Source organism: Kryptolebias marmoratus, linkage group LG22 (genome assembly GCF_001649575.2).
Source record: "Kryptolebias marmoratus isolate JLee-2015 linkage group LG22, ASM164957v2, whole genome shotgun sequence".
NCBI classification, from domain to species: Eukaryota; Metazoa; Chordata; class Actinopteri; order Cyprinodontiformes; family Rivulidae; genus Kryptolebias; species Kryptolebias marmoratus.
The window spans coordinates 26034948-26046994 of record NC_051451.1 but is presented as its reverse complement, the minus strand read 5'-3'; the positions used below and the strand labels follow the sequence as shown (position 1 = coordinate 26046994).

At 43.7% G+C, this 12047-nt stretch overlaps 1 protein-coding gene across 1 annotated transcript; it reads left to right on the top strand.

Moving 5' to 3' along the window:
- Positions 1–443: 443 nt before the first annotated feature.
- b3galnt2 (beta-1,3-N-acetylgalactosaminyltransferase 2) lies at positions 444–11566 on the top strand. Its single transcript, XM_017424233.3, has 12 exons — positions 444–753; positions 1423–1525; positions 1620–1720; positions 4546–4745; positions 5589–5684; positions 8281–8391; positions 8475–8553; positions 8907–9090; positions 10226–10351; positions 10422–10581; positions 10659–10715; positions 11391–11566. Exons 1-12 carry the CDS (start codon positions 636–638, stop codon positions 11526–11528), a joined length of 1473 nt encoding a protein of 490 aa, XP_017279722.1. The 5' UTR covers positions 444–635; the 3' UTR covers positions 11529–11566.
- Positions 11567–12047: the final 481 nt, after the last annotated feature.

Sequence of the window (12047 nt, the reverse complement as noted above, 5' to 3'; positions counted from 1 at the left end):
CTATTAGTAGTTATATAAATAGTATTCATAAAGGAATACAAGGAGAAGAAGGAGTAATATTAGAAGAAGTAGTAGTACTACTATTAGAATTTTTAGAAGCAGAGGTGTAGGTATTGGAAGTATTAGTATTAGTAGAAGTATTAGAAGTAGTAGCAGAAGGGGTATTAGGGGTATTAGAACGACTACTACCAGTAGTAGTCATGCTATTTATGTGTTAAACACTGCAGTGTTTACCATTGTGTTTTAATGTTGAAGGAAAAGTGTCATAGTAATCCTCATAATAACATAGTATTATAATATACTACTACTACCACTACTAATAATAAATGTATTTATTTACGACATAATGACGAGCAGCGAACTGGCTGCAGCCTTGAACTCCAACTCCCAGAATGCCCCGCGGTAGAGTTCCTCGCCTCCTATTGGTCCGCCTCTCGGTGGGGCGGAGTCAGACGTCAGGCAGCGTAGAGAGAGCCTCGCTCGCGGAGCCGAAGAGAGAGCTCGAGGAGCCGAGCGATGAGGCTCATTCTCGGAGCGGCTGACACCGAGGCAGCGCCGCGCGGCTCCGGCTCCACGAACAGACCCGGCTCCGCCCCAGCTGGAAGCCTGCTCCGGCTGAATGAAGGGCTCCGTCCATGCGGAGGCTAGCGCTCATTCTGCTGCCCTGTGCCGTCGCCGTCCTGGTGCGCTGGTGGTTGGCTCGACCCTCCTCCTTCTTCGTCCTCGCCCCGCCGGACAACAGCACTCACTCGGGTACTTTTTCAGCCACAAACCGGGACGTTTCCTCCGGGAAAACATGGCAACTTTTCCACCTGGTAGCGGCTAAGTTTGGCTTTTTACCGCCCCGTTGTGGTAGTTCGGGGTGTTTTTGTTCAAATTCGTGTTTTAGATAAAAATATTGTGAATATTACAGTTCTGTTGGGCGTTGCTGGGATAGTGGAGCCTGAATATTTTATTATATTTTATATATAAATACTCATTTTACCCTAAATAATAATAAATCTGTTCACTTTAACCAGCTTTACATGAATGAACTCATTAATTATTATAATTTAAAACAAATATGAGAGAAAACTCTTCATTTAGACTCTATTTTTATATTATTTTTTATGGTTTTCTGCTCCTAATTAGGATTATTTAATTATTCCCTAGTGGCAATTAACATAAAATTCTCATTTTTTTGGTCATTTTTGTTTGAAATGATGAGTTTAGGTGAAAATTAAAGGCCTGGCATAAATTAAAACAAATGCATATCACCCGCTGCCAGAACCTTGAAAGCATCTAACAGCCAATCGACTGCTTTGGGCTGAATCATTTTCTCTGCTCTCTAAGTTTGCTGTGGCGGCCATCTTGAAGAGATCCAGGTGATGATGATGATGATGTTTTTTTGTCTCCTCTCTTCGTCGCTGCCTTTCTCTGAAGTTCTGGTCGGCGTGCTGTCGGCGAGGCACCACCGCGCTCTACGGCAAGCGATAAGAGACACCTGGCTGGGCTACATTAGAGACCACCCCCGCCTCCGGCGCAGGTTTGTGACCCCTGCGTCGCCCTGCCCCCTTTTCACCTCCACCTGGCCGGCGTGGCGTGGATGTCTCATAAACGTGTTTTTTTTTCCCCCCCAGGGTGACGGTGAAGTTTATCGTGGGTCGACATGGATGCCCCGTCCCGGAGGAGGACAGGGAGGATCCGTACTCCTGCTCCCTCCTGAACTTCAGCCAGCCAGGTGAAATAAAATAAAATAAAGCTTAAATTAAACGAAGGAATGCACGTCACCTGCCAGAGCTTTGGACTGACATCGTATTATGATGAGAAACGACGTCATTTAGGTCGTTGGCAGCGTTAGGAATGACTCTCAGCTACTACCACGTCAAATCGCAGCTCAGCATTTGTTTTTTTAACTCAGCGCTAACAGACAGAACAGCTAACATCTAATTTTTCAGTAAAAAATCAGTTTGAATCGTGTGGAGCTCGAGGCGTCTGCTGGGGATGACTCTCAGCTACTCTTACCGACTCTTACCTTTGTGTGTGTTAAGGTTGCTTGTCTGTGGCGGACATCTTGTCTCCAGGAGTTAATCGGCTGTAGATCCGCATCGTCTTTTGGTGGCGGGCGATAATGTAAAAATGCTCCCTGCCATTTGTTGCCTGCCGACGGGAGCCAAGCGGAGGCAGAACGGCAGCAGAGGAGTTGAAAGAATGAAAAGAATGAGTATTCAGGACATGGAAAAAAAAAAGTAAAACGCCTTTTATTCGTGTTCACCCACGAGCTCAAGGACAACTTTCTTTTCCTTTTTGTATTCAAGGCTCAGGCAGAAACTCCTGCAGCAGCAGCTGCAGCTTCCAAACACGTGAAAAAGTCGAGCTATAGGAACTGCTAATAAACCGTATATGAAATAATTAGACGTAATCACTCGTGGGATTGAGAGTCGGCGGTAATTGTTGCGTCTCTCACCTTCACAGAGTCGGTCCGGCTCAGCGGCGTCACCGCTGCTGTCACGAAAACATAATTACTGCTCATCAGGACAGACTTCTTCAGACGACAGCCTTTAAGGTCATTTTAGTTTCTTTTTTTCTTTAATTATTATTTTATTTTCCCCCTGCTCGGGGCCACTCGCCTTGGCGTGATTTGCCTCAGGATTGCGGGCAGTTTTCGGCGCCAGGAGGAGGAAAAAGAAAAAAGAAAACGAGACAGCAGCTTCTTTTTTTTTGTTTTAAAGAACCTCAGTCGAAGCTTACGTTAAGAGGACGATTAATTGTTGTTGAAATGGGTTTGTTTGTTCAGGGATTCGTCTCGAGGTGAACAGTAATTAGCTCTAAAGCGTTTGTGTTTTTACACCTGGCGCTGAAATCCATCAGGACTGGACGTCGGTTGGCTCTAAATACAGGTGCGGATGTCCTCGGCGAATGCTGACTCTCTTTACAGACCCTCCAGGATTTTGCGATGTTGCGATCGCAACTATTAACGCAAAATCAAGCAAACCCCGCAAAATCGCAACTTTTTGCCACTTTGCCCAAAACGCTGCAACTTTCCCACAACTTTAACCCAATAAACCCAAACTCACGAAGAAGACACGTGACGTCACTTCCTGTTAACATCAGAATGCCGGGAGCGTGCAGGAGCAGCGACCGAAGCCAAAATGGCCGCTAATGCTTCACATTTGCCCACAAAGATTTCAGCAAACCAGCTGCAGCTGTTTTGCACGTCCTGCAGTGTAATCATGGAACATAAACGCATCGACAAACACTTTGTGTCTGCAAAACATGTGAGGAGAGCTGCAGACCAGGGACAATCCAGAAATGCTCATGAATGTCAATGTTTGTTGGTAATTATTTTACGAAACTAGGAAGTATTTCTGGTTTATATATTAAAAGTTATGGTTTTTTATTGATTTTAGTAAAAAAAAAAAATCTCAACTTGTAGGAAAATGCCCCGAGAAATCCTGGAGGGACTGTCTTAAAGTTACAGTACAGATTAACATTAACATCAGAGTAGTTGCTGGTTTTTCTAGTAGATTTACTGTAGATTCCTGTTGTTGTTTTCATCTTTTCTTTGCTGAACGCCGTCTGGAAGGAGCAGTTGAAGTTATAACAACACGACTGTCACGATTAACGACTGTGAGACATTTGATTTGTGTATAAATGTGCAATGCTAATCACGTTAGCTTCTCTATGGCGTTTTCAATATTAAGTTAGCATCTATGCTAACTGTTGCCTGCGACTATTAAGTTTTTTTTCTTACTTATGTTTTTGTGCACTTCTATTACGAGATAAAAAGTTGTACGGTAGTAGCTGAGAGTCATCCCCAACGCAACCTTTTTTTATTTTGGCCATTAACTGTTGGAGTCAAGTCTGTTTGTTAGCAAAATATCTCGTAAACCAGTGGACGGATTTCTACGAAACTCTCAGGAAGTAATCGTTGGGTGTTCTTCGGTAACTAGTCGAATTCTGGCGCAGTTTCAAGATGGCCGCCACAGCTAATCGATGTTAGTGCCTTTGACAACAACACACTCAGTGAGGTTTTATTTAAATCTTTGTCATCCAATAAGGCGGGTGATATGCATTCCATAAGTTTTAAACATAAATGCTAAGTAGGCTTTTAATTATGGACACAAAGTGGAGGATCTGTTGGTTTTTACAAGCGAAGCGTTTGTATTTCAGACACCCTCATCCTCAGGTTTTGGTGAAAAACATCTGGTTTGACAAACCACCGCTCCTCTCCGCTAATTGCCTTTATTTTGGAGGGAGTCGAGTCCAACTGGCGTGGATCGCATCTAAAGTGGAGAGCCCGCTTCTCCTTAACAGCCTTGATCTTTTCATTGATCTCCAGAGTAATAAACTTCTTCTCTGGTAATTAAGAAGCGGCGCTCACGAGCAGGAGCTCGCTTTGAAGGCGTCAGCCACGAAAACCAGCTGATGGTGGAGCTTTAACAGCGTTTTCTCCTCTCAAGGCTTTTTCTCTCCTCGAGTCAAGAAAATAAAACAGATCTATTCTGCATGCTGGAGTGGTGATAAATGTTTAATGTGCTTCTTGATCTACCCTCTGTGTCCCAGCGACAGGGCAGGATGCAGAGATAGAGATCGTAAAAGTGGCCGACCCCGCGGTGCTCGTCCCCTCCGATGTTTCCGCCATCGCCCTGGACTTCAAGGTCCTCCACCCGGTGGTCATCACCCGGCTCGGGGTGTTTCCCAGCGGGAGCCGGCCCGAGCTTCATAGCAACGTGACGGTGAAGCTTCTGCAGCTGGATCAGGAGGTAAGGAGCGTCTTCCGGTGAAGCCCCGGGGGCGGCTGGAGGACACGGAGCCGTGGAGACGGACCTCGGCACCGTCTGAATCAGCATTTAAAGCGGGGCACGCTGCATGCCCTGCGTATGGTTTATAAATTCTTTATAAACCAGAATCACTCAGAGAGCGCAAAACCTCCACCCAGGCCACTAAAAACCACTGCGATCCGGGTCAGAACCAGAACTTATCCAAATCTGTTCATCAGTTTTTACCTGATCTTTGCTGACAGACAGACAAACAAATAAAAGGGTCACATGTAGGAGCAGAGACAGGTTTTAACAAAGGTGTCAACTGTGACCTTTGACCCCATGAGGCTTGAAATCAACAGGTCATCATCTTTGACCCATGAGGTGTCAAGCTGTGCTGTTTGACGTTCCTACGTTAAACTGCTACAGAGTTAGAGCACTGTGACATTGACCTCATGACCCTGAAATCAATGGTGATCACCCTCGATCTAACAGGTGTCCAGCTGTGCAGGTTTATTTTCCTCCGTTAGATGGTTAGGGCGCAGCCGAAAGAAAAAGACGAAGACATAGTTAGAAGACAAGGTCAACTGTGGTGTTTACCTTTGACCTCATGACCTTGAAATCAAGGGTGATCACCCTTGACCTGAGAGGTATCCAGCTTCAGAGTTAGACCTTTGACTGGATCGCCACCAAACTTTAACCCCTTGTTCCTTGCACCATGTTGGACGTTTCCTGAACATCTCATGAAAATCCGTTCCCAACTTTTTGACGAACAGGCTTTTTTCCTAACCTCCTTGGCGGAGGGAACTAAAAGACGTGTTTGTTTCTTTTTATCTGGGTTTGCAGGAGGCTGTGGTCACGGCTCGCTTCAGTTCCCTCAGCGCTGGGACCATGGTGAACTGGGTGTGGTACAAGCCGGTGGAGCAGTTCATCTTACCAAAGGTCAGCTTCGCCCAGGATCAGGAGCTGAAGCCCTTCAGGCGCAAACGGTGCCGAAAAATCGGAGAATTCGGCTCCTATTTAACCCCGAACTCGACACAACTAAAGAAAACAGAAATAATCTAAATTATTCACATTTTTAATTGGTAGAAATGAGACTGCACAGCCTCTATGTTGCCTTAAGAGTATAATTTAAAACCAAAATTAAAATGTTTAGTTTCTCTTAACGATTCTGGATCGAATCGCTGTTAAACCCCGCGGCGCTTACGCTAACTTCTACAAGATTTTCATTGGAAGTTGAATTTTTTCATTTTTTTATATTAGAATAAAAAAAAATAATAAAAAAAAATTATTCGAACATGATACAAGTATAAAAAGAAGATAGTGCACAGTAACAAGAAGTGCAAATAAAAAAAGGTAAAAGTATGAAAAGAAAAAATACAGTGTTTTTGTCTCAGTTAGCATATCATAGTCGAAATGGGGTAGGAAGAAGTGAAAACTTATTAACTCCTACCCCCTAAGCACATGAAAACTTTACATTCCTACCATCAAAGAAAAAAAAAATAAATAAATAAAAAAAAAAAAAAAAAATCAAGGTTAAAGTGGCAGCCAACAGTTACTAATATTTACATATTCATTTTCCCTTATTATGCTGGTTTGTCTTTCCAAACCCTAACACCAATTTGTTATCTTCAATACACACATTATTGCTCTAGTCAGTATGGATATGCTTCTACTGAGTTTACTCTGTAAATGTTTAATCTGAGGTTTCCAACTGATTTTATCATCTATTATTACACCGAGAAACTTATTAGCGTAAACCCTTTCTAAAGTTACGTCCTCTATTTGAACTTGNGATTTCAGTATTTTTGTAACAATTCCCAAAAACCATGATTTTAGTCTTGTCCAAATTTAGTGATAATTTATTATTGTTAAACCATATCTTTAACTTACTGATCTCTGAGGTGACTGTTGAGAGAAGATGCTCTAAATTTTCGCCAGAGGCTAGAATATTTGTGTCATCAGCGAATAATATAAATTTTAATACATTAGACACTGTACTTATATCATTTATATAAAGATTAAATAGAACTGGTCCCAGTACTGATCCTTGTGGTACTCCACAGACAATCTCCAGCCAGTCAGATTCCACATCTCCCAATTTCACAGATGTTTGAAAGTGAGGTTCCGTGAAAACATCACAAACAGTTAGTATCTTACCTGCTGTAGATCGCTCTTTGGATAGAGTTTAATTTGGACCGGATTGATGAGTCGGAGTGGATCCCCGTCGTTTTCCTTCCCGCGGACAGATTTTACGTTTTTAAAGACGCCGTTTTTTGCGCCAGCTTTGACGTTTTGTCTTGTCCTGAAACACCCTTGTTATTAAAGATGGACTCCATTGACTTCCACGGTCCAAAATGTGCGTTTCTACGGGCGCTGCCACGTTTTTGGCGTACCACACGTCGCTGGTACCCTCAACGCAAAAACCCGTCCTCCCAGTCGTGATTTTAATCACACCGTTTTTTTAAGCTTCAAACAGCTAACTGAAACTAAACGTGTTTTAAAAGCAACCAAGTATTTTTCCCCATTTATTTACATGGAGGGGCGGGGCTTAAGAATTGTCCGTGGTGGCTTCAGCTTCCTGGTTCTGGTCTTGTGTCTGTTTGTGATAAATGTCGACGTGGTGAAATGGTGACTGGCTGAGATGAACACCTGAAACGAGAAAAATATACATCTGTAGTGGGGTAAACGGCCCTAAAACAACTTTAATCGTAAATGTTTTATAGCTTTTTATCTGAAGGCTGTTTTATAAACCTTTACGCCAACTTTTCATTAAATGTTTTTTTTTCCAGCAGAAGTAATTTGATATTCCTCCAGGAAGTGCTACAACTAGTTGCTGCTTTGAAATTTCTGAGATTGGAGTTTTAAGATGGCGAGTTTTAAGTCCAGTTTGACCGCGGTTTAGCTAACCGTTAGCAGGGACGGCATCTCTTTGAATTCGTTCAGTTTTTCTTGGAATATTGGCTCAATTAACACAACAAGAAGCCGTTTGAAAGCAGAGAAAGTATCCAAACAAGCGCGAATCTCAGTTGCTGGTTAATGATTTAGAACCGATGCCCAGTTCCTGTTTTTGCCTGAATAAGAAAATTGCCGCCTCCGGACAGCTACAGCTGAAAACCGGCCAATGAGACGAGCTTTGGGTACGGAGAAGTGCTAACGCTAACAATGCTAGCCAGCCTTCATTTTCACCGTATTCTGGGAGTGAAGCCGAGCTCACCCTTGACTATAGCTTCCACTTGACGAGCTTTTCAAAATAAAAGACAATAGCAGAAACAAACATTAGGAAGATCAGGGTTCTTCTTTTTTGTGTGTGTTGAAAAAAGCACCAATAGGAACCATTTTGGTGTCAAAAAATGAACTAAAACTCATCAGTCCGGTCAGAATTAAATGTTTCTCCAAACTGAGGTCCTTCAGTGAAGTATCTGCAGCAGGTAATATATGAACCGCTCTTTATCGTTCCACTGAACCTGACTTCCAAAGATCCGGGCTGTCCCTTCGGGTGGTTTCGTTAGCTGACGTCCGTGTCTGTCCTCTGCAGGGGTTTGAGGGGACGCTGGTTTGGGAGAGTCTGGACTCGGCTCCTCTGACGACGGTGAACTCCTCCTCCGTGGAGCTGAACGACGGAGGAGGCGTCCTCAGGTTCTCCCCCGTAGGTCTTTGTTTGTCGTCACTGAATAACCGCGGGCGGGAAGCGGCGGCGGGCTTCAGGGTTCCTGTTCTCTTCTCTTGCAGATCTCGGAGGGAACGCTGCCTCACAGAAGTGCTCTTGGATTTCCCGGTTTGGCTGGAGGCTTTACGTTCACCATCTACGGTCGGTCCGGCTGAGACAGACGGCGTTGACCTCCTTAACTTAATGGCGAAATTTTAATTAACCTGTTGGAGCTTAGACTATATGTTGGGGACCACTCTCAGCTACTACCAGGTCGATAGCTGTAAAATTGACCGAGCTAGCTCCATTTTTGTGTTTTCTGTGTTCACTTGGCTGTGGCGGCCATTTTAAATTGAACTGGCTCCAAAATTAAATCAGTTGTAGATGAGCATTCAGTGATTAATTCCTGAAAGTTTCGTTTGAATCAGTCCAGTGGTTCAGGAGATATTTTGCTAACAGACACCGAAAACGATTTGTCTCTTGACTCGTCCTCTTCTTGTCCACCCGTGCGCCAGACGAGGACGGCCTGTCAGGTCTCCTGCGCGGCCGCCCCGCCCGGATGGAGACGCACGCCTCGGTCCTGCGGGAGGAGGACGCCGCTCTGCGGGAGGAGAGCCTCCGTCACGGCGACATGGTGTTCGTGGACGTGGTGGACACCTACAGGAACGTGCCTTCCAAACTGCTCCGGTTCTATAAATGGTACGCCGATGTCTCCCTCCGAGGAACGTCTCTGTGTTTAGAACTAGCCTTTTAGCTATTTTTAGCTAGCCTTTTGCTACATTTAGCTAGTCTGTTGATACTTTTAGCTACTTTTAGCTAGCCTCTAGTATCTATAAGGTGTCCTCTAGCTATTTGTAGTTTTTACCTAACTTGTTAAACTTTAAGCTTTTAGCTAGCTTTCTTACTTTTAGCTAGTGTTCTGCCAGCCTTTTGCTACGTTCAGCTAGTCGATTGTTGCGTTTAGCTTGTAGCTAGCCTTTTTAACAAATTTTAGCTAGCACTTTAGCTAACTTGTTATACTGTCAGCTAGTGTTCTGCCAGCCTTTACTACGTTAAGCTAGTCTGTTGAAACTTTTAGCTACTTTTAGCTAGCCTCTTCTACTTGGACAGTTTTTACCTAACTTGTTGTACTTTTAGCTAGCCCTTTGTTAGCTTTAGCTGGTGTTCTGCTAGCCTTTTGCTATTTTAAGCTAGTCTGTCAATACATTTACCTTTTATCTAACCGTTTTAGCTACTTTTAGCTAGCCTCTTGTACATTTAGCGTTTAGCTGTCCTCTTGCTACTTGTAGTTTTTAGCTAACTTTATACTTTCAGCTTTTAGGTAGTCCTTTGTTAGCTTTAGCTGGTGTTTTGCTAGCCTTTTGCTACATTTAGCTAGTCTGATACTTTTGGGTTTTAGCTAGCCTATTTAGCTACTTTAACTTTTAGTAAGCCTTTTGCTACAATTCGCGACTTTTAGCTAGCGTTTTGCTCTCTTTAGCTTTTAGTTCTTTTAGCTTTAACACCTATGTTTTAGTTGTTTTTTCCTCCTGTTGTTTGATCTGATAAGCTTATTTTGGGAACTTTAATGATATAAATGTTCATATATAATATTTTAATTAGTGGCCGAATATAAACAACATTTAAAATGTAAATTAGGTCAGAAAAGTGTAAACTTATAGGATCTTAATGAAAATATTACCAATTCTTCTGTAGCTGAAAAATAAAAATGTCCACATTTATGCATAAATAAATCCATGAAACAATTATTTTATGTGTTATCGCTTCAGGTTTTTAATATAAACTCTGTAAAAACGTTTTATCTTGTTTTAAACTGGAAGTTTGCCTCCCGCAGGTCCGTGGAAAACGCCGCCTTCGACCTGCTGCTGAAGACGGACGACGATTGTTACATCGACGTGGACTCGGTGCTCCTGAAGATTGACCGCAGAGGTCTGAAGCGCGGGAACTTCTGGTGGGGCAAGTAAGTCCCGTCGTCACGGTAACGACTCGCTCACTAGGCGCTCGCTCACGCCTCTGCTGTCCTGACCCAGTTTCAGGCAGAGCTGGGCGGTGGACCGCATCGGGAAGTGGCAGGAGCTGGAGTACGCCAGCCCGGCCTACCCGGCGTTCGCCTGCGGCTCGGGCTACATGGTCTCCCGCGATCTGGTCCGGTGGCTCGCCAGCAACGCAGGGAAACTGAAGGCCTACCAGGTAGGGGGTCGCAGCTGCGGCTCTGATGAATCCTGGTCACTAAAGAGAGGAAAACCATCATGGATGTTTGCTTGCAGGGAGAGGACGTGAGCATGGGGATCTGGATGGCGGCTGTCGGACCTCAGAAATATCAGGTATCGAACGTTTGGATCCCAAATGCTATTTTTTATCGTAACTGCTTTAGTTTTCAGCGACGGAATGATCGATAGAGCTTTAGCAACTGTCATTTATGTGGATATCGAGTTAAAATTTGGAGTGGTGGTAGCCGAGACAGTCGTAATGTTTGTCCATTTTACATTTTAACCTTAATAATAATAATTATTTAGTACGTGCGCATCGGTTGTTTGGAGCTTTCACGCTTCGGAAGACTGGAAAAAAATCCCAGCGGTTTGACCGTTTGGCTCCTGGAGACGGTTTAGATCCACGTTTGCTTTTTCACCCGGCGAATGATCAGCCGCCTGTTAGGGTTTTTATGTTATCAGCCTTTGTGCTCACGTGTAAAACTGCCTACGTGAGACACGAAGGTCAGACGGTGGGCGCCACACCAAACAGCTGTGTTTTATGTTATGCTTATGTTTAAACTATGGTCTGAACTGGGTTTGCCCGGCTCAGATCAACCCCTTTTCTCTTCTTCCTTTAATAAAAGAGAAAGCCCAAGTAAGGAGTTAGAACTTCCTGGACAGCACGCCGTTAGGAGCTGTTGTGGAATTTCTCCTCTTCACAAAAAGACAACGAGCCTCTCCGGTGTGATTCTTTCTTAGCAGGTTAAATAAACGAAAACCCTGACACCGCCCCTCTCCTGTCCCCAGGACCCCGGCTGGCTCTGCGAGAAGGAGTGCTACCTGGACATGCTGTCGTCTCCCCAGCACACGGCCCAGGAGCTGCGCCTCCTCTGGGACCGGCGGAGGGCCTGCGGGGACCCCTGCGGTTGTCCCTGGGACCCCTGAACCAGTGGCACTGTGGGTAAAACACACTCAGTTTCTGTACTTCGTATTTTTTTCTCCTCCTTAAAACATCAAGCTAAGTAAATATTAGTTCATCTGAAATGTAGGAAATCGAAATGTTAAGCTTCGTTTTGGAATGTAATAACAATACCGCGCCAAAATAAACCATTTCCTGTTTCAGATTTTTTGTTTAAAATTGGTTTTGCTTTCATTCCTTTTTAGCTCGTAAATTTATCTGTTGGCTCAGTTTAAAGTGTTTAAATCATGTAACTTTCAGAAACTGACAACAATCATTACTGTGAGACTTGAGCACTTTGGGACTCCAGGTATTAATTACTGATATCCAGAGGAGATCCAGATGTTTGGAGACGTGTGTTAAAGAAAGAGAAACCCACAAAGATCACTGGAAGAACTTCAAAAATAAATAAAAACCAAATAATTGAATTTCTTTTGAACTTTGGTTCAACAAATTTATTTAATTTTAGAAACAAATGAAACACAAAGGATGGTTCCTTTACTTAG

What these genes read in the sequence shown, in the direction of transcription:
- b3galnt2 (XM_017424233.3), top strand. Translation starts at nt 636, where the DNA reads ATGCGGAGGCTAGCGCTCATTCTGCTGCCCTGTGCCGTCGCCGTCCTG. An exon ending in CACCCCCGCCTCCGGCGCAG is followed by an intron (nt 1,526 to 1,619) that starts GTTTGTGACCCC and finishes TTTCCCCCCCAG; the next exon opens with GGTGACGGTGAAGTTTATCG. An exon ending in GGAAACTGAAGGCCTACCAG is followed by an intron (nt 10,582 to 10,658) that starts GTAGGGGGTCGC and finishes GTTTGCTTGCAG; the next exon opens with GGAGAGGACGTGAGCATGGG.